Source organism: Monodelphis domestica, chromosome 8 (genome assembly GCF_027887165.1).
Source record: "Monodelphis domestica isolate mMonDom1 chromosome 8, mMonDom1.pri, whole genome shotgun sequence".
Taxonomy (NCBI): domain Eukaryota; kingdom Metazoa; phylum Chordata; class Mammalia; order Didelphimorphia; family Didelphidae; genus Monodelphis; species Monodelphis domestica.
The window spans coordinates 66,598,664-66,621,572 of record NC_077234.1 but is presented as its reverse complement, the minus strand read 5'-3'; the positions used below and the strand labels follow the sequence as shown (position 1 = coordinate 66,621,572).

Sequence of the window (22,909 nt, the reverse complement as noted above, 5' to 3'; positions counted from 1 at the left end):
ACATTTGTCCTATGCCCTGGTTTGGGAGCCTGGATGGGTGAGCCTGATTCTGAGCCCAAATTAATAGAGAAATAAGACTTTTGGGCTAAAAGTTAGAAATTTGGGTTGGGTTAGTAGGGAACATTCCAGAAGGGGGGATCTATAGGGATGAAGGCAACCTTTGTGGTCAGTTTCAAGCATGATTAGCATTTTCCATTCTTCATATTTATTATTTTGTCTACTGAGGTGTTGGTGTTCCAGTGGTATAGTTTCACTATGGTTGAGGATAATAACAGTCAGAATTAATTTGTACTTTAAGGTTTGCAAAATACTTTACAAATATTATTTCATTTGCTACTCACAATAGTCCTGGGTAGCAGGTGCTATTATTAGCCCCCTTTTTTAGATAAAGAAACTGAGGTAGACAGAGGTTAAATGACTTGGCCAAGAAGACACAGCTAATAAGTATCTGAGGCAGGATTTGGATTCCAGTTATCCTAACTCCAAGTCCAGTGCTCTATCCGCTGGTATTTAAAACACCTGGCTTCCCAGTAAATCACCAATGCAGTCAAATCTGTTCCATTCTACATAAATTTGTTGTCCCAGTTTCATGTATCAGTTCCTTGGTAGTGATTTGCTTTAGTTTGGTCTCAAGCTAAGTTTTCTGTAGTCTTTTCTTCATATTATTTTTTTGCTAATTTGTGAAATGATAGTATCTGTAATCTGTTGTGCTCTTTTGTTGATTTGTAATGAAGCAGTATTCCAAGCAATACACAGTTGACAACAAGTCATCCAGTGAGTGAAGAACTCCTTTTCTTTTTTTCCCTTTCTTTTCTTTGTCGCCCACTGTTTTCTATCCTCAATGGGGAGAGAATATGGGTTTAAATTGCATTATGGAGCACGTGGATTTTATGACACAGTTTTCTGACAATAATGATTATCTATCTTTGGAATTAGATTACAGAGGGAAGTTGTGAAACATATCCTAGATCCTTGTTGGCAAATCTATGGCATGTGGGCCAGAGGGGACTGCTTCCTTCCCCTTTTCCATTTCTCATATCACTTCTATCCAGCAGCCCAATGGGAGTACATTCTCCCTCCTCTGTCTGGGGTAAGCGGAAGCATGAGGGGGCAATATGGGCACTTGGTCTCTAAAAGTTTCACCACCACTGTCTTAGCTATTTAAAAAAAAAACTAAGAGAGAACCTCATCTGGGTAAAAATATATTTATTATAAATAATCCTATTTACATTTAGATCTATTTAATATGTATTAAAAGAAATGCCATTCTAGCCCTTTAATTCTGTGAATTCAGACATGGCCTTATGCTTTTAAACCTGTCAAACAAGTCAGTCCACATACATTTATTAAGTACCCATTATTATCCTAGCATTGTGCTAAGTGCCAGGGATAGAAAGGCAAAAATAGTCTCGGCCATCAAGGAGTTAACAATTCAACAACATGCAAACAAGATGTATGTATGTATGTATATGTATATATTATATAATTATGTATAATGTCTATTATTTAGAGTAAGATATGTTATATACTTCATCTGTATCTTGACTGTAAAGGTGTGATGCATTGATTACCTTAGAGGGATGACACTGATATTAAGAAGGACAAGGAAAGATTTCATGCAGAAGGGAGCATTTTAGCTGAGACTTAAAAGAAGTCAAGAAGAGGGAGACATGGAGAAAGAAGGGTCCAGATATGGGGTGACAACATGTGAAAATGCACTGAGAATGGAGATGGAATGTTCTGTAAAGAATAGTAAGGACTGGGGTGTCAAGGGTTGTACAGGAAGTGGAATGAATGAAGAAGGTGTTACTTCTAGCATGAATTTCTTGGGTAAATATTTGACTAGTCCAGGCAGTTTTATGGACTTTATCTTCTTAATTGCTCTCACTAGTTCCTCAAATAATACTTTGAGTCCTGAGACAATAAAATATAGGGCTTTTGTTACCATTGCTGACAAGAGTAAATCATCACAAAAATGCTGGCTCAGTTGTTTCTGCTCACTTCTGTTTGTTTTAATTCCAATTTTACCTACAGATGCTCTGGGATGGATTTGGTTTGGTTTGATCTCACCCTAAGAGAATCACAGCCTCATTTTCCACCCATTTTTCTTTTGGTGAGGTGATAGTATTCTTATTCTTTGGTCCTTTTCTTCTCTGGTCTTTGGTAAATAAGCATGAGAGCAGTGAGATGAGGCAGTGGAAAAGGTACTGGGCCTGAGGTCAGGACTTCCTCAGTTCAAATCTGGCCTCAGACACTTAAAAGAAGTAAGATTGGGCAATCCACTTAAACCTGCTTGCCTCAGTTTCCTCACCTGTCAAATTGAACTGGAGGAGGAAATGGCAAATTACCTCAGAATGTATCTTTTCCAAGAAAAACCCAAATGGGGATACAAAGAGTTGGCCATGACTCAACAACAATAACATACATGGTGTTGTCTTTGGATATTGCCTCCCTTCTTGGGAAGGAGATCATAGCAGTTTATTACATTTCATCCTTCTTGTTGCTGGATCTGTTTTGCATGAGTTAAATTTTTCAAGGGAATGCTGAGAGTGTTGTTTACTTCTCTTTTTTCCAAGTCAACAGTCTATTTAAACAGGTCAGATTGGAGCTGCTATCATGGTACCCAAGGTAACCTTCTTCATTTTCCCCTTTCTTCTAATTTGGTATTTACTTTGACCTTTGCTCCAATCAGGGTATAAATGACTGCTACATCAGCAACCAAATTGTTTTCTGTCTGTTTAGATAGTGTTGGTTTCTCTTTGTGTGTAATGCTACTACTTCCTATGCTTTCTTGAGTCAGGTATCAGTGCCTTTACAATTGTGAGGCTTTCGTTTATTTTTACAGGCCCTTTTCACAGAATAAAAAACCTTCTTTGATCTTTTCTGCCCTGTATTTCCTGATGTCATTTTTGATATTTTTTTCTTCTCCCCTCCCCTGCTTATCTCCTTCCCTAGTGAAATCACTGGGTATAAGGATATGTGTTGACTTAGTTTGGTGGAGCCTGCCATTTGTTGTAGAATTTCTCAATTCTGTCCTCTGCAACAAAGATGAATAAACTGCCACCATTTTTATGAGGGATGCTTGTTTATTGTCATTTTTGAGAACTGTAAGGTGGCATGATCATTTTTGTTGTTATTGTTCAGCTATTTCTGCCTTGTCTAACTCCTCTTGACCCAATTTGGGGTTTTCTTGGGAAAGATAATGGAGCTGACAGGTCTAAAAGAAGTGGGAGAAAGGGTACCTTCTACAGTGATTAATTCATTTTGTTCGTGACCTTTTTTAAAGTTATAAATAACTTACCTATGATGCTATTGATGGTGAATACTTTGATAGCCATGCTAGTCACTTAGGAAAAACCTCTGATCATGTATGACACTGCTCCCTTGCCTCTCTCTGATCTAATAAATGAGTAAAAGTTATTTTGATGTGCTGAGAGAGCTAAAACCATATGGTTTTGGTGTGGGTGCCTTTGTGACCTTTGGGCCAAATCTTTCAGGTTATCTGCTAAGCAACAGACATGACAGGATTATATGACATCATCACCCTTGGCCTAGGGGAAATAATATTGGACTGGGGGACTAGCTTCATTGAACATTTAAAAAAATTATAAACATCAACCAGTCTCTTAGCTTTGCTCTGCCTTACATGGTCTGCTTTAAGAGCTGGAGATCTTAACATTTTTTATTTCATATCTCCTTTCCTAGTCTGGGACCTCTCTCTTGGGATAATGTTTTTCGATGCATAAACTAAAATATACAGGGTTATAAAGTCCTGGTTATATTGAACTGGAGTTATTAAAAGTTTTTTTAAGTTCTTATACCCCAAGTTAAGAAGTCTTATTTTAGAGTGTGTTTCCTTTTATTAATAAGGGAGAATAGATCTAAGTCCTTGGGTGAGAGGAGGGAAGGGAAGATATCACATGAGTTGAAAAGCATGTGTCCTTGTTTCTAAAGTGGATTTAAACATAACTTACTCATCCTCAGAATATGTTTATAGTTTTTTTTAAAATGACCAGCTTTTCTCTTGGGAGTAGCAAGTTCTACAGATAATATCTCTGTTAAAATAAAATGGGAACCTTCATAAATATCTCCACATTTATCTTTACAGCAGACTAAAAATAGAGGAATAGTTGGTGAGTTTGTTACCCCTATGAGAATTGGAGGAAAGCTGAGCCATTCCTTTAGACACCACTGTAGCTGACTGTCTGGCCACCATTCAATATCTCTTCATCAGGGCTTGGACTCCAGAGAAAGCTGATCCTGGCTGAAATGCAGGAAGTTCAGTCCAATCCCCACTGCCTTTTGAGGAGACTGTCTGAAGCAGCATGGCTATGAAAAGGCCCTTCAAGCTCAGGGAAAGGAAATCCTTTCTGAGGCTCCTGAATACAGGCAAAAATTAAAGAAGTATGTGGCCCTGGCAGACTAGCTAAAACCCTTAGAGAAACCAAGGACTGTTGGAGCAAAGAGAATTGGCACAGATGTACTTTCAACCTGAACAGCTTCTGTTATGTTCTGCTTGACCTTGGCATTATTTATAATGAAGGATTTGTAGAACATGATAATGTTTGCAAAGTGCTTTATAGACCTTTTCTCATTTGATCCTTATCCTTAAGGTAATTAGTACAAGTATTATTATTTTTATTTTATAGATGAGGAAACTGAGGTACTTATCCATGGTCATGGCACTATCAGAAACAGGTTTTGAACCCAGAGCCTTCCTGACTCCAAGACTCTTTCCATTCTTCCTACATTGTGTTTCAGGGCCTACATTTCCTCATCTGTAAAATGAAGGGGTACAGCTAGATTAGAGATCCTTAACCTTATTTCATGATTTCTTTGGCATTCTGGTAAAACCTATGGACCCCTTTTCAAAATAATGTTTTTAAATGTATAAAATAAAATACATAGGACTACAAAAGAAACCAAATATATTGAAATACAGCCCTTGTCCCAACTTAGCTAATGCCAGAAATTTGCTTTGCTTATGTCTTTCTCTATATACATTTGTAATAAGTTTTGTTTTTCTTGATTTCTCAGTGAGTGAGAAAGGGGGAAGATAGAGATTTAGAATTAAAGTTAAAATAAAATTGAATTTTAAAAAGAGAATTTAAAATTAAAGTTAAAATAAAATTGAATTTTAAAAGTAAAATTAAAGTACTAATCATCATAATAATGATGATAACTAACATTTATAACATTTATTACGTGCCAAGTACTATGCTAGCCACTTTTCAATTATTATCTCATTTAATTCTTACAACTGCCCTGAGAAGTAGGTGTTTTTATTTATTCTCATTTTATGGATGAGTGAACCCTGAAGTGAATAGTATTTAAGTGACTCTCCAAGAGTCACACAACTAATAAGTTTCTAAGGCCAGATCAGGTCTTCCTGATTCTGGGTCCAGTACTCTGTCCATTGTGCTACCCAACTGCCTGTTAAAAAAAAAAGTAGAATTATCAAAATACTTTTTAGAAATTCACATACCCTCTGAAATCTATAGGAGTTCATGGATCCCAGGTTTAAAAAACCCAGGCTATATGATTTCCAAAGTCACTGTTGGCTCTCAGATTTTTTGCTTTGTCTTCAATTTAGGTGGTTCTTAAAGAAACTGAAAATAATAGATTATTATAAATGTCCTGGCTATCAAATCGTACATTGTTGAGAGTTAGAAGTCTTGTGCTAGAGGAACATAATAATAAAAATAATAGTAATTTATTAGAAGTAAAGAGTTTGCCTCAGCCTACCAAGAAAACTCTAGAGCGCTTGGTGGGAACTAAGAGCCTTATGAATTTACATTCGTGCACACACAACATGAGTAAGTTTCTGGAGCATATGCTAACTAAATTTTTGGATTCAAACATAGCCTTCTCCATATTGGACGAACTACAGAGTTCCCATGATGAGACCAGATGAAGAGGGAAGACACATGAAGGACAGGACTCCTGGCGACTGGCAACGAGTACTTGTGACACCAGGGCATGAAAGTGACAGCTGTTTGTTCGTGGATAGAAAAAAATAAATTTGAATACTGGATTTCTCAGCCTTGCAGCTCTGGAAGGATGAAAATGATTCACAACTGTGAAGTAGAGCTTCCTTGAGAGGGCACAGAACCAACATTGCCTTTCTGGCCAAAATGTGGGTTGTGTGTGACGACAATAGCAAAATTATCCCTTCTGGGACTGTCAGCAAACTGTTAGCTTTAAGGAATCAAAGAACTGATGGAAGACAAACTTTTTTTTTTTAAAGCTTTCATGGTTAAATGCATTTCAATCCTCCCTCCACCCCCAGCCATCCAAGTTGCCATTACCACTTATTTTACTCTGTTTGTTTGTTTTTAATCTCCAGAGGGGGTTGCAATGGTAATCAAGGTGATTTACTATTGTGTCACTTAGAGGAAAGAAAGTGACATATGAGAAATCTCATATATGAAGCTAAAATTGCTGCTTTCATATCAGTCTCTTGTATGCTGTATTTTTTAGCAAAGATGAATCCTTGGTATCTATTATGTATGAAGTTATGAAAAGATAAGATGACCTATGATGAATGAATAATTGATATTTGCTTACAAAATACAACATTCGGGCAAGGGTAAGACCAAAAATAAGCACTGGTTGCTTGGAAATGTTAAGAGGAATTTTAAAAGAGAATTTTATCTTTAGGACTAAGGATCGTCTCTGATTCTTTTTTAGCTAAAGGAAACTATATAGCCCCTCCTAGTCATGCTGCTTAAACATGGCCAGAGCTGAACATACAGTCTTTTATATATTTAAAAAATCTGGTTCCTAAATTCCAACCTCAACTTGGAATTTCTGAGAGAGACGCCATTGTTTTGTGTACGTTGTCATTGTTTTTTATTTCATTAATCTTTTTTTTTTAAGTTTAGGTCGAAAAGTAAGAATTGTTACCAGTTTTTGATATTTTGTCTCTAACAGAACAGGCAAGTTACATTGAAGCAATGATTTTAATCTGGGCATCCATGTAACTAATGACTACAGACCACTGAAAGCTTGCCTTTGTGTTTAATGCCTTGAGTCCTTTAGAATTGCAGCCGTGGTCTCCAGTTTGTTGAACCAGATTAGTTTTACATGCGTAGATAGCATCTGCCATTCTCCAATTTGTAATATGAATCCTCCAACCAATTTTCTTTCTTTCTGGCCTCCAAATCCTTTCCCAAATGGCCCTAAGTTGATTCTGTGTTCTCCCTGATTCTTGAACCTCTTACTCCCGAGGAGGCTAAATAACCTTAGTCAGATTGTATAATTTGGTTTCTTTCCATTCCTCATCAAGGCTGCAGGTCCATTTAGTTTTGTAGGGCTCTTAAATATTTTTACCATGTTGGAATACCTGTTTTGAAATTGTGCTGTAAAGGGTAATGAATAGTTTACTTATTTAATTCTTTTTTTTTTGTCCTAAAGTATATTATTCACACCAGTACACACTCTTTTCAGCCAATATTCTCTGATATTCACATACCTAAGTAGATAGAGTGTTGGATATAGAGTCAAGCAGACCTGAGTGTGAATTCTGCCTCACACTAGCTAGATGACCTTGGTCCAGTCACTAAAACTTTTAGCCTCAATACTCAGAAGAGTAAAACTCATCAGCAGGCAAAGCTTAAAACTAAGCATGAAATGAGGAATATTGACATGCTTGCAAAATGTCTGACTTCCACCTACAATCACAATTTCCTCTCAGCAAGAGACAGAGAGGAATTAATGCTTTATTCTCTACCAGGGCCTTGTGTGATTTTGATTGACAAAAGGGAGAAAAACTAGGTGAATTTTACAATGGCAGGTTTTGCCTCCATAATTTACTGGGGTCTGTTTTTAAAAGGTAGTGAATTCTCCATCACTGGAGGCTAGATGACCACTTATCAAAGAAATTATAAAAGGAGATTCCTATTCAGCTCTAGGTTAAACTAGATGATCCTTGAGAGCCTTTCAATTCTGAGAATCTACCTTTGTCTCCATCTACCGCAATTTTGATTCCTTTGACATCATGGCATGCCTTGATTTGTAGGCATTTGGCATCATTAGAAAGAACATTAGAGGTTTATTTAACAAAGGACTCTTGCTATACAGAAGACTTTAAGACCCTTGACACATATATAGTTTCCCAAATGTTATCCAACCACTCATCAAGCGTTCATTAGATGATGCTAAGATCTACAGATAGATGATGAAAAATCAGTCCCTTTAAGGGCCTTATAGTCTATCTTTCTACTGTTGTAAAGGATAATTTTAGCATTGTGATCTAAACTATATTAATTATTGGTTGCCCTGGGATATCCCAAATAAAAAAAAATACCAAAGTCAGCTTGAAATTTATGGTGATTTAATTAATATAGTGGAAAGAAATTAAGAAGAAGGGAGAAGGAAAGGATGTAGGATTTCTCCCATCTGGCTTGTGCCGGGGGGAAGATTAGAGACTCTAGGAAGATAAAGTTTTGGAGAGTAAAGGTGTAAGGAATCAGCCTGAACTTCAAGAAGGCTCAGCCAAGAAGATGCCTGAACCTGAATTAGCTCAAGGGCAAACTCACTGCCAAAACCCAGACAAATAGCTACCGCCATGCCAAGATGTTGGAACGCTTAGCACGCTGTCAGCCAGAGCCACCTCTCCAGGAAAAGAGACCAACAAGAGCAAGCCCTGCGAAAAAAGCTAGATGATTCTACCTCACTTTCCTGCGTCTCCTCTGCACCAATGATAGCCTAAGCTTGACTTAGGACAGCCCGGGGGTCTGTTAGCTGTTTCTGATTTGTCAATTTCTATATCAAAGGACACCCTCTTAAAACTCAATCCTCAAGCATGGTTATAGACATTCCCGATTTTGTTAGACAAAGTAGGGTAGAGTAATGCAAAGTTCCCAAGACATCCCTGATTTTGTTAGAATAAGCATCTTCATTGTTACAAATCAGGAGATAGCTAAATCCAATCTTCACACTGTCCTCTTCTTCCAATGAAATTCTCATCCCAGCTCTTTGTCTATTCTGTCTATCTCAGGTACATATCCTGATGGACTAAATCAATGGGCTGCCCATTCACTTGGACCAATATCCATTCTTCACCCACTTGGTTTTTACTAGGTCGATTATAAGGTTAGCCATTCGTAGTGGCCATGGATCTCACTGAGGAGTCCCTATAGTATTCTAGGATCAGATGCAATCAGTCAATCAACAAACATTTATTAAATGCCTATTATGTACCAAGCATTGTGTTAAATGTTGAGGATTAAAAGAAAATAAAAAATTATTGTCCTTGCCCTTAAGGAGGAACTCATATTATAAAGGTGGAGACATATAAACATGTAAATGTTATATATATATATATATATATATATATATATATTTACATGATGGTTGGAAGTTAATATCAGGAATTACTATTGCAGAGAAAAGGGAGAGAGCAAAAGGCTTCTTGGAAAAGGTAGAGTTCGAGCTGAATCTTGAAAGAAGCCAAAGAAGCTAAGAGGAGGAGATGAAAAAGGAAGCATTCAATATGACAAGGCATGAGGGACAGCTAGTACACATAAACAGAGTCAGGAACACAATGGTTATCCTCAAACAGGAGACTGGAGAATCTCATTATCTCTAGTTCTTTTGGACTCTGTGCAAGACATTGGCCACAGCAGTGGTGAATATGTTTGGCCAAGTAACAATTAGGAATACTAGGAACCTAATATGGTTTTTGCTTTATCTCTGATCCTACTCTTTAAAATAAATCACTAGAAGCAAGAAGCACTAGATAGCACAGTGGATAGAATGCCAGTTATGGAGTTGGGAGAACCTAGGTTCAAATGTGGCCTCAGACACTTCATAGCTATGCAACCCTGGGTAAGTCACTTAATCCCAATTGCCACTCTTCTACTCAGTATCAATTCTAAGACTATAAGGTGAAGTTTTTTTTAAAAGGAAAATATTGAAGTTAATTTCTAAAAAATTCTACAAATCACTGTCTTCTCTTTCCATTTTTTCCCTCTTTTTTTTCTATTGGAATGTAGCAGACCCATCCATTTTTTTTAAAGGCACTGAGTATATGTGTAAAATTAACTAACATTAGACAGTGAGTTCTTTGAGAGCAGGGGTGGTCTTTTGATATTTTTTATGTCCCCAGTGTTTACTATAGTGCTCAATAAATAATAGGTGCTTAATAAATGCTTGTTAGCTTGACATAGTCTTACTTTACTGATGAGGATCTGAAAGTATTCAAGACTACAGAGATGCGATGTCCTCTGTCGTATCTGAGCATACCTGTAAACAAGCTGCCCCCCCTTTCAGTTTTGGAAAGTTTTATTTTATTTATTAATTTAGAATATTTTTCTATGGTTACAAGATTCATGTTCTTTCCCTCCCCTCTCTCAATCCCTCTCCCATAACAGACTTGCAATTCCTCTGGGTTTTACATCTCTCTTCCCTTTTTTAACCTTTACCTTCTATCTTAGAATCAAAACAAAGTATTGATTTTTAAGGCAGAAGAGCAGTAAGGGCTAGGCAATTGGGATTAAGAGACGTGCCCTGGGTCATACATCTTGGAAGTGTCTGAGGTTAGATTTGAACCCAGGACCTCTTGTCTTCAGAACTGGTGCTCTACCATCTATTTATTCTGGTGAGCTTGTTGCTCATCCTACAGCACCATGTGAATCATGTAAGTACTTGCATTCTCTGGGTTTCATCAAATTGTTTTTGTTCATGTGGTTTCCTGCTAAATGAGTGTATCATCTGATCCCACATTGCAAAGTCAAGCCCCTGAACTGTTTAATTTATCCCTATTGAGGGCCTATGGAGACTCACAAGGCTTCACGCTTTTATTCTAAATATGAAATAGGAACCATGGGCAAATTGGATTGGCCCATTGGGTTCTGGGTGGTGAAGACCAGGAGCTTTTGGTATATATTCTTCTTTCTTTTTTGTTGTTATTATTATAAAACTCTTGCATTCTGTCTCAGTATCAAGTTTTTTTAATTAAATTAAATTTTTATTTTTAAAACCCTTACTTTCTGTCTCAGAATCGATATTAAGTATTGGTTCCAAGGCAGAAGAGCAGGAAATGCTAGGCAGTTGGGGTGAAGTAACTTAACTAGGGTCACATAGTTAGGAAGTATCTAATGTCAGATTTGAACCCAGATCCTCCTAATTTCAGCTATTCACTGGACTACTTAGCTGTCCCAGTATAAATTCTTCTAACAAAAAGCCATTTAAGGCTGTGACCTTAGGCCTTTAACCTAAGGATCTACATCACTGATTTGTTTTTTTTTTTAAGTATGAACAAAAAGAAAATACAGAAACTACCCATATCACTTTATTTTTACTGTTCATTGATTTTACCGCTACACTGTGACAGTAGTCTCCAGAAAAAGAAAAGAGTAGAGCTAGTTGGTCCACAGCTAAAGTAAAAGGGCTTAGAGTCAGGAAGACCCGAGTTCAAATCCTGCCTCAGACACTTGTTACATGTGTAACCTTGGGCTTGTCATGTAATCTCTCTCAGCCTCAGTTTCCTCATAGACTTAATATGAGTCAAATGTAAAGTGTTATGCAGACCTCAAGGTACTACATAAATGCTGTTATTGTTGTCATAATTATTGTTTTAAAAGTGAGAGACTAGAATTAAGACTAAGAAATACCAGGAGAACTTGCCTTTGTAACTTTTTTCCCCTAAATCTAGTTTGGCTGTTTGAATTTAAGGAGAATTCTTAAATCAAAGATATCCAGACCCTGTATCAAATACATTAAAAAAAAAAACAAACCCAAACATTCTCACATTTTTGCTAAAGGTTCAGGAAGCTTGATAGGAGTTGGAAAAACATTTGGGCAATGGTTTCCTGATCTCAGTGGCAAATTACTTGGACCTCAGTTTTACTTGTGTGTGTTTTGAGTTTTGTTTTTAAATCTCAGAACAAAACAATAATCAAGAGTGAAAACCTTTATGCACAAATCACTTTCTACATTTTCATAGCTCTAAATATTATTTTCTTATAGAAAATTAGGAATTGATGAGTCCATCCTTCCACACTTAAAATAAAATTGAATTTACTTTCCCAAGTGTAGCTGGCACAAAACAAAACAGGATTGAAAAATCAAACAAAAGAAAAACTCTTCCTGGCTTAAAATGCTTAGGCTTACATGGTTCTGTCTTGAACATCGTGCAGCTCTTCCAAAATGTCATTTTGATAAGTTAATATAAATGAATCAGAAACATCTGCACCCCAAATCTGCCAGAATACACAAGGGTTTAGCAGTTAAGTAGAAGAATGTCTGGCTCAATGTGTTTCTGGTTTTAGTGAATCCAAAATGTTTTGAAAAATACTTAAGTTCTTAAGATGTTTCATGAACTTGAAGGGCAAATGGCTTCTCCCATCCCATTCCCCAAACTGGGAGTCATTTCTCTTCTTTGTTCTGTCTTCCTGTTCCCCTTGGTACTTCTATAAGTGACCCCCACTTAAAAAAAATGCTCTTTTTTTCTGGCCTCCTGAACAGTGACCAGTAATTGACCAATGTGTAATTAGAAAATCTTGAACCCTTGGACTTCATCTCCCAGAATCCTTTTCCCTTCATCCACATGGGGTCCTATGCGTATTGTTTTTAAGTTCTGTAGCTCCACCCTTTTTTCTCTCTCCTCTGGCCACCACTGCTGAGTTAGCTCCCTTTTTACTCTAGCTTTTTATTTTAGTTATTATTAATAATATTTGGAGTTATTATATATTAATTTTTAAGCTTACACCATCTTATCAAGAGAGGAGGTCTGACTTCCAATCCCACCTCTCATACTTTTAGCTAATATTGCTTCCTAAGCAGGTCTTCATCACATACTTCAGTCAGAATGTGATTTAAAAGGATTAGTTTACAAAATAGGAAAATGTCTGTCTCAGAGTATCAGGCATAGCTATAGATTGGGATTTGGCAAATTGTGTCACCATTGATTGCCATTCCAAAATGTTTAGGGGAGGAGGAGAATGACATAATTAATAATAGCAATTGTTTGTCTTTTCTAAAGACAGGATGAAAATCCAGTCACTGGGGAAGTGACAGGCCCCAGAACAGGCATTTTGAGGAGTGGAGAAATTATAATTGATGTCTTTTGATGAGGACATTGAAATTCTGTCAATGTAAGAAGATGGCAACTAACTGCTCTTAGTAAATAATATAGGAGAGACCTGTTAAATTCCACCAGAGGCTGCCTCCTCCTGTTTGGACACTGAATGAAGAATCTGGGCAAATGCTAGCTAAGCAGATGAAAGTGATTGGCATGCAGCTTCCTTTCAGATTCCATTATTCAAAGGAGCTGTCCTTCCATTTTATTGACCTTCAGTCTAGCCATCCTGAAATTTTAATCACCAAAGTACTGTGCAGACGTCAGTTAGGACACCCAAATTGTAATTCTATCTGGATTTTCAGATGAAAGGGGAAACTCTTGCGTGTTCTTGGGGCTTCTCTTCCCCCCTTCAAGCGACACTGTCAATCTTTCTTAAGCTTCCTAAGTAATCATCATTTCTTTTTCCTCATAGGTTGGAAAGTATTGGCTAAATTCTTTCTCCGACTGGTAATTAAAAGTAACCTGGCAGATAGACATGGGAGTTCGGGGAGGGACTTGTCTACTGCACCATCAGAAAATGATTTTAATATGTTCTCCCTCAAGTCTTAAACTGTAACACTCCTAATTAATGTCATACTCTCACTACATTTTGTTTAAGATTGGCCATAACAAAGGTATTCATGCCCATGTAAAGGCCTGGAGCATTTAAATCTTGTCAGAGCTAGTTTTTTTTTTTTTTGGGGGGGGGTCTACATACATTTGTGCAATCTTAGAGCATGTAGACCTTTTCATATATATATAAAAAAAAAGCTTTATGTGCTTTGTGCTGGTATAGTATATAGAAGACTGTAATTGAAATCAGGAAGACCCAGGTTCAAATCCTGTCTCAGATACTAGCTGTGTAACTCTGGGAAAGTAATTCTACACTTCTCACCCTGGGACAAACTTTAAACTTTTTTTTTGGTCTCCAGTCCCTGAAACAATTGTCTAGCACATAGTAGGTGCCTCACAAATGCCCAAGTAGTTATATTATCAATAAACTAATTTTATTGTTAAAATGTATTAATTATTATGTTAATTTCTATTAATCAAGAATAATTTTGATTAAGCCCAGTTTCCTCATCTTTAAAATAGTGATAATAATAGTACCCAACTCAGTGGGCATTTAAGAGGATCAAAAGAGATAATGTTTATAGAATGCTTTTCAGACTTGAGCATGATAAACTAAAATGAGAGTGAGGGGGCAGCTGGGTGACTCAGTGGATTGAGAGTCAGACCCAGAGATGGGAGGTCCTGGGTTCAAATGTGACCTCAGACACTTCCTAGCTATGTGACCTTGGGCAAGTCACTTAACCCCCATTGCCTAGCCCTTACCACTCTTCTATGTTCAGACCAATACCGTGTATTGATTCTAAGATGGAAGGTAAGGGTTTAAAAAATAAATAAATAAAATAAAATAAAATGAGAGTGAATCTCAGAATCAGGATGATCTGAGTTCTAGGTTTCCTTCTGATATATACTTCCCCTTCAGCGCTCTTCAAGAGACTCATCTCAGCTTAGAGAGTTGCTCTAGGCAACTGTAAATTGTCAAGAAGAGACTGATCTTCATTGATAGGATTTCCTTCACCAGTAAAATCTCCAATTTAGATGAGAAAAAGCATTTTACAAATGCCAGAAATCATTATGATGTATGTAAACATGCCATTTGGTGTGTGAATGAATAAAAGCAGGTGTTGCCAATATTGTGACTCTAGGCACTAAGTGGTATTAGATGGTAGAAGCCTGATTTAGCCATTCCAAATTGGTAACATATAATAACACTCTCCCAAGTTGTACTAAGAAGGCAGAAGGCCACAGTTCTTGGGGTGTGTGTAGGAGAAATTTCCATAGCTCCTGATTTGTCAATCAATCTATCAACAAACATTTACTGAGCACTTCCAGTATGTCAAGAACTGAAACAATTCTTGCCTTCAAGGAACTTACATTCTAATGGGGAAAGATAACTTGAGTATATTCAAGTATGTACATAGTAAATGTGGGGCAGCTAGGTGGCACATTGGATAGAGTACCCAGTCCAGAATCAGGAAGAACTAAGTTCAAATCTAGCCTCAAACACCTACTAATTTACTAAGTGGTGCTGGGCAAGTCTCTTGACACTGCTTGCCTCGGGTTCCTCATCCATCAATTGAACAGAAGAAGGAAATGACAAGCCACTCCAGTATCTTTGCCAAGAAAACCCTAAATAGGGTCATGAATAGTTGGACACAATCGAAAGGAATGAACAACAATAACAAAATAATAAATATAAAATATAAACAAAGTGAATTTAAGAGAGAGTAAATTGGCATCTTGATGGTTAGATGGCACAATTGGAGAGAGCACCAAGTCTGAAGTCAGAAACACTTGAGTTCAAATCTAGCCTTAGACATTTACTAGCTGTGTGACTCTGGGCATATCACTTAACCCTATTTGCCTGTTTTCTCACCTGTCAAAGAAGTGGTAAAGGAAATGGTAAAGGACTGCAGTACCTTTGCTCAGAAAATCAGAGTTGGACACAACAAATTGGTGTCTGGGGGAACAGGAAAGGTAGGAGATGATCCTGAGCTGAAGCTTGAAGAATCTAGGAATTCCAAGATTGATAAAGAAAGAATGCATTCTAGACCCAGGGGACAACCAAAAGAAAGATTCAGAGATGGGAAATGGGAGTATCTATGTAGAAGAATAAGTGAGTGAATATAACAGGGCCACAGAGTGTGAGGAAGGAAGCGATATGGAAGTAGGCTAAAATGGTAGAAAGGGGTCAACTTGTCAAGATGTTTAAACATCAAATAGAAGAGTTCATACTTGATCCTAGAGAAGATGGGGAGCCATTGAAGAATACTGAGTAGGGAGGTGACATTATTAAATCACTACTTTAGGGAAATCACTTTGGTGGCTGAATGAACATTTGATTAGTGTGAGGAGGTGCCATGTTTTCTGAGCTTACACTGTTACTATTTCTGACTTGTAAAATGAAATGTCAGCTTATTGTGTAGTTGACAAAAAAAGGAAACAGAACATATGGTCTATATTGGCTTTAATTTTTCTGTTTCATAGTGAATTAGATCACCTTCACTACCTACTTACTATTAGTGATGGTATTTTATGTAGTTAAAATGTATTGGGAAGGTGACAAGCTTTGGGGTATAAACTTGAGGTTACTCTTCTCCCTTTATGGGTTTGTATCCAGGACAGTGACTTGAACCTAAAAATAATCAGATAACAATAGTTAGATAGCAATATTCAAGGAGATAGATATAATTCTAATGCAGTGTACCCTTTCTCAGAAGAAAACAGATCCTCCAGCCTCTTCACCCCTTAGGCTTCTTTCCAGAGTCAAAGTGTCCAGAGATACTTATCAGTGCCTCCTCCTGAGCAGTCAGGAAGACCCAAGTTCTGACTTCAGACACTCAATCTCTGTTTGTTTTAAACTACTGGAGAAGGAAATGGTAAAACCACTCCAGAATCTTTGCCAAGAAAACCCCTGAACAACATGGCCTATAGGGTCAGGAAAATAGGACACAGAACCATTGAAACAACAGTTGTATTTAACCTCTGAAAGCAAAATGCAAGAATGGATTGGGGCCTGGGGGACGGAGAAGATAAATAGATATCAAGTAGGCTCATATGTGAGTAAAATAGAATATTCCCTTACCAGTGCCTTTAATATTAGGGTTATTTATTCTTGTCCAGCAAGTACTGGGACTGATGCCTACTGGCATGGTAGTTGGGCATGAAGGTAGTAAGATCAAAGTTCAAATCCCATGAACACATCCTGTGTATATACTTAAATGTGTACACACACACACACACACACACACACACACACACACACACACACACACACCTCATCTCTTCTGATATTTGGGTTTAACTTTATCTCCAAGTGAATTTGGACACTAAATTGCTCTGTCCACTATGCCTTTTAGCTTTTGAAAGACACCGTAGGCTTAACTGGATAGATTTCATTTTCTACTTCTTGGGTTGAAGATGACAATAATTAGGCAGCAAGGTGGAAGTTAAGTGTCCTTATATCTCATGCTAATCAGGTAATAATAGTTGGATGTGTTTGCTTTTTAGTGGTATCTCATAGGAATTTAATTTTCAGTCTTGCATTTAACTATTTATTTAGATATTTTTGGTCAACATTCATCCTAATGAAATATAAACTTTAAAATTGATGGGAAAAAATACAAAAGTATTTGCTTGGTTTTCTCAGATGGATCAGTTAACAAGCTTATTGTACTCTTTACATTCTTTACACATTTCAGTGTAGTGTGGAGTAGAATATTCCTTGCCAAAAGCCTTCTTGTTTTCTGTTGATGGCTCTATCTAGGTTGGGCTCAATGAATATATGAATTATCCTCATAAAAACTTTATATATGTGAGAAAATTAACATACATCATTTGCCTTTTTCAGTATGAATAAGTCCCAAAATTTTTTAAGTCTCTGATATTTTTTCTCCTTTTAGATACCTTTGAATCAGTCCCATAACAAACTTCCTAATATTTATGTTGCTTTCAGCCATTATTATCCTTATGTATATTTAGCAAAGCCCAACTACTTTTCCCATTCTTGCTCTCTTCACTCATAGGCCTATTTTCCTCTATGAGTCTTTTTGGGATGTCCTATTAGAGGCTAAGTGTGGTGGCCCCATTGATCGGGAGCATTGTTTGTTACAAAAATATTTGCGGTTTTTATGATAATACATGTATAACCCAGATCAAATTACTTACCAGCACTGGAAAGGGGAAGGAAGGGAGAAAGAGAAACAGTTTGGACCATATAACTTCAGAAAACGTACATAGAAAATAATTACGTGTAATAGATAAAATATAATATCTTTAAATCCCCCCTCCCAAATCTTTGCAGTTCTTGTCCATTTTTCTTTGTTGTCCTTCCATTCCTAAATGACCTCAAGGTGATTTTACTTATATCTTTTGCCAAACTTTCTTCAAACTGATTTTTATTCTTCATTGCTTCTCATTGTTTTATGGTGGAGATGCTGTTTATAATCTCCCATGATTCTCCCTAAAATTTTAGAAATAAGTTTATATTCTAAACAAGTGTTACCTTTGGCTACCATCTTTCCCCTATACAATTAAGTCAAGGGGGTACTGACCAATGTATCTTCTAGGTCCTTTTGAACTCCTTGCTATTGTGTGATCAATTCTCATAGGTTAAATTTCTATTATTAAGCTCATTTTAATTGGGTGTTGATAACCTTTTTTCCATATATATCAGCAAACACTTGACTTGGATTTTAAAAAATTAATTAGCAAAAATCCATGCCAATTTAAATACTAGATTAAAAAAAAAAGCAGAACCCAATTGTTTGCTTAAAAAGAATAAAAAATATATATATATTTTGTTTTTGCTTCTAGGCATAAGGTAAATGTATTTAACAGTTAAGCTTGTTGTTGAATCTAGAGTTGAGGAGTACTTGCCCAGATCTTGGGTGTGTATTCTCAAGTATATCAATCAACAAAAGAATGAAGCTAGGGAAGCTTCTTAGTTTTTTAAGATTGAATGCGCAGAATCAGACAGAAAACAACTCTTTTCCAAAAAAATCTTTCAAAATTAAATGTCAACAGAGTTATCTGAAGTATTTATTAGTTAAAAAATAATGCACAAATCCTTTTAATGATAAGAAAAATAAAGCCAGATGTCTGACTCTCCTTTAAATTTTGTACTCACATCTTTAATGCCAAACATAGAAAGTTAGTGAGAAGACTGATGATCATGTTGAGTATTTTAAATTTCTATCATCACAGAAAGTTTTCATAAAATTTTTGTACCTTTAGCATAATTGTAATGGGAAATCACCATTTTATTTTGGCGATAAAAGAAATAAAGAAAAATTAAATAAACCATGTTTATTTTTTATTGAAAATTTTCTATAATTTTAAGTGGCCACAGTAAATAGTTTTGTAATTTTATTGGTTCCTAATATAGTTTGTTAGGGAATACTTATTGAGAGAATATATTTCCAGATATTGGTAACCAGGTCTTATAGGACAGATGTAAAACCCTTTTGAAGCCTGGGTAATATTGATTAGTGCATTCCTTCCTCTCTATCAAGCTAATACTATTACACTACTATAAAGATCAGATTAAGGTGACCGAACTTAAGTTTATTACTTCTTGCTTACTCTTATCCAGGACCTAGATACCCAGTTTTTTTTCTAGATATATGCACATTTTATGATTAATGATGATAGGTATATCTTTCTTTTTCAATCCGTTTTCCACACACCTGTCAAAGTGATATTCTCACAGTCCATGTCTGGCCATGTCATTTCCCTTTCCCGTAAGCTCCAGTGGCTCCCTGTTACCCCTAGGGTAATATATTATGCCTCTGTTTGACATTTAAAGCCTTTCTTAACTTGCCTCAATCCATCTTTCTAGCACTATTCCACATTACTCCCCTTCACATTCTCTACTGTCCAGTGAATCTAGTCTTACATGGTACTCTACTTCCTGTCCCCATGCCTCTTCACCTCTGCCCCTTAGAATCTCAACTTTCTTCAAAGTTTTGCTCGAGTGCCATCTTTTTTACTTGAGGGTTTTCCTGATCCTACCTCCCTTCACTACCTCCTCTCCAAATCACCTTATGTCTATTTTATCTGTAACTCTATATGTACATGTTATTTCCTCCCTCATCTTCAAAACATGTTTCTTTGGGCATGAAATGTTTTGATATCTTTTTGGTATCTGTATCTTTGGTGCCTAGCACAGTGCCTGATGTATAGAAGGAACTTAATATATACATATTGGTTGATTGATTGGTAATGGTTTTTCTGGTATGGAAATAAAAGTTTTAGGTCAATAATTCTAGGTTTATACTTGCAAATGTAGATGATTTTACTCCTTTTCTTATTTTAGGGTATGTCATCATACTGGCCTATATTCTTTCTAAAAATAAATAAATAGCAGATGGGCAATGATATTAGCTAATACTCTAAGAATCTTAATATGCAAAGCAGTTAGAGCTTAAAATATAAGCATATATAGCATAGTCTTCCACAACTCAGACTTATGTTAATATTGGTTTTCTTTGCTTTCCCTTTGTGTTGTCCAACTTATTTTTTTTTAAGTACTGAAATACTGTCTTTGGAGTTTTATTATCCAGCAAGAATAACCAAACCATTTGTCTTTCTTTCCTTATTATGTAGTTAAGTGATATTTACAATTTCTTTTCATATAGACTAAATATTTCTTTCATCTTCTGAAAGCCTTAATTATTTTATTTTATTTTATGTATTATTTTATGTATCAACTGTTAGGATAAGAGGGGAGGAAACTAAGTGGGAAATAAAGTGGTTTTGTGGTTGTTTTTTAGTGTTTCATACATGTAATTGCAACATATCTGCACCTGTGATCAGCCATTCTTTTAAGAACTCTGAGAGACTTTGGCCTTGCCAATCTCATTTTAAAGTTGGCAATATTGATGCAAGAAGAAAAGTGACTCTATAAATATCACAAAGCAATATAATACCTAGCCTGTCATGTAATGTAATATAACATAACCTAACATGAGACCTCAATCTATTACATTGATATTGAACCCTACATAGGGCTTTCTTTCTCAGTTAATACTAGTTTCTTAAATATTTCTCAGCTTTAGTGTTCTCTTCTTTTTTTATTTTGTCTAGTTATTTAATCCCACAAAGGAGGACATCCTTTATGTAGCTGAAGACTGCTCAATAAATATTAAATAATAATGATGGTGGTGAGTAATAATGATGATACTGTCAAAACAAAACTCCATTGCCTCTTTAGGATGTCGAGAGAAGACGGGGCATGGAGACTTGGGGTTCTTTACTTTAGACAATGCCATTTTATAACAGAAAACTCATAAGGCCTTTTCAAACTTTGTTTTCCAGCCTCACACTCAGAAGTATATTGTGAAGAATTATTTCTTCTACTACCTATTCAAGTTTTCAGCTGCTTTGGGTGAAGAAATATTTTACATTACCTTCCTTCCATTCACCTACTGGAATATTGACCCTTATGTGACCAGAAGGTTGATAATTACATGGGTGGTGAGTATTATCATTATAATCTATTGGTATTTATTATACCACTGGCTGTATGCTCTCTGGGTCACTAAGCCACTAATATTTTGTTCCCTAGTTTTCTCTGAAAAAAGAAATGAGAAGCTCAAAAATACAACTTCACATGTTTCTGTTATTAAAAAAAAATCTATTGAGTAACTTGTGTTTCCCAATATGTGAATAGGACAATAGAGTGGTATAAAAATAAAAGCAAGTTTACAAAAACTAATATAGCAACGGATTTGTTTATTGGTTATAAACAGATTTAGATACTCTGCTTGCTGTGCTAACAAAATCTCTTCAGTTTATATCAGTGAAGTGAAGCTCATAAATGAACTTCTCTTTAGGGCCAGGCACAATGATGCTAAAGAGACTCTGGTTATAAAAAATAAAATATTTATTGAAATATGTAAAGATAAAAGGATTTCTAACTCTAAAGAATTCTAACTCCACCCAAATAAAACTACTTGGTTCCACAAGGAACTGCTTCTCCTATTCCACAGGCTGCACGGATCCTTCCTGATCTGAGTAACCCAAATTTTCCCTATTCTACAATAAACTACACTATTATCCTTATAATTCTTAATTCATCTTCAAGTTATAAAAATAACAAAGGCTAGCTGGTTGAGTTTCAACAAGAATCAAGTTAGGACTCTGAGCCTTAGCAGACTCAAGAGTCCAAACCAAAGACCAAGTGTTTCTTTGGTCTTCTCAGAGTTAAACAATCTATAAAGAAAGCAATAGATAGTCAATAGTGTTTGACTATCTATTACTATTGAGGGAACCAATGCGCAAACAAGTATACATATAGGTAAACTTAGTGTGAGTTCAGAGAGAAGATAACAGAATTGAGAGGGTTCAGGAAAGTCTTCTTGCAGAAGATGAAATTTTGGAAGAGACTTCAAGGAAGCCAGAGGAGCCAGCAGGCACAGATGAGGGAGAGATCATTGTAGGAGGTGTACAGTCAGTGAAAAGCATGGAAAGACAAAAGAAGCAGTATCACTAGTTAATCATGGGTACAAATGATATGAGATATTTTAGGGCTGTATATATGTTTAAGTAGCATTCATTTACTTTGTGTCATGCTTTCTCTATTCTATTGAGTGATACACTTTAAAAAAAAATGTTTCCCAAGTTGGAAAAAGAAAACACTTAACTCCTGCAGGTCTTTATCTCAGACAGTGAGATAGAGAGAAGACAAAGGTATTACCTCCTGAAAACCCTCAGAGCAAGAGTTTCTGTGTGTGACTCTGTCAACTGCCAGAGACCAATTGCCACACAGAAAAACCATTAGATTTGAAACTGACACTCTGACTCAGCTCTGTTTGAAACTCCAATTTTTCCCTCAATCCAGCTTCTCTACTTCTTATCTCTAAATTAATATAATAAGACCCAATTTCTAATATCATCCTTATAGTGGGAAGATGGTTACTTGCCTAAAAGGATGAATTGACTATTTTCTGCATGAACTAATGAGTGATAAGATTGTTTTCTCTCTATTGGCCCTAATTAGTTTTTTCAATTAGTTTCATCTTGTTAGTGTCTTTAATTATTCAACAAATATCAGATGCCTACCACATGCTCTGTGTCCTATGTTGAACACTAAGGAGTGTATGGGATATTCTGGGAGGACTAGCACCTCTGGTGGGAGGCCTTACCAATCTCTTTTCAGGACTGCTCAATCACCTTTAGTATCCAACTGTCACCCAATTCTCAACTGTGGTTCTAAGAAGCTGTAGCAATGCACAGGGGTCACACCCCAGCCAAATTGGTTTGGCAGATGGG

General features: G+C 36.3%; 1 protein-coding gene across 1 annotated transcript in view; it reads left to right on the top strand.

Annotated features, from left to right (window-relative positions):
• The window catches only part of SGPP2 (sphingosine-1-phosphate phosphatase 2), a 148,604-nt gene that overhangs the window by 30,746 nt on the left and 94,949 nt on the right, over window positions 1–22,909 (top strand). Inside the window, exon 2 of the mRNA XM_007502205.3 lies at window positions 20,954–21,112. Coding sequence (XP_007502267.1) covers window positions 20,954–21,112 — 159 coding nt within the window. The remainder of the gene's footprint in view (window positions 1–20,953; window positions 21,113–22,909) is intronic.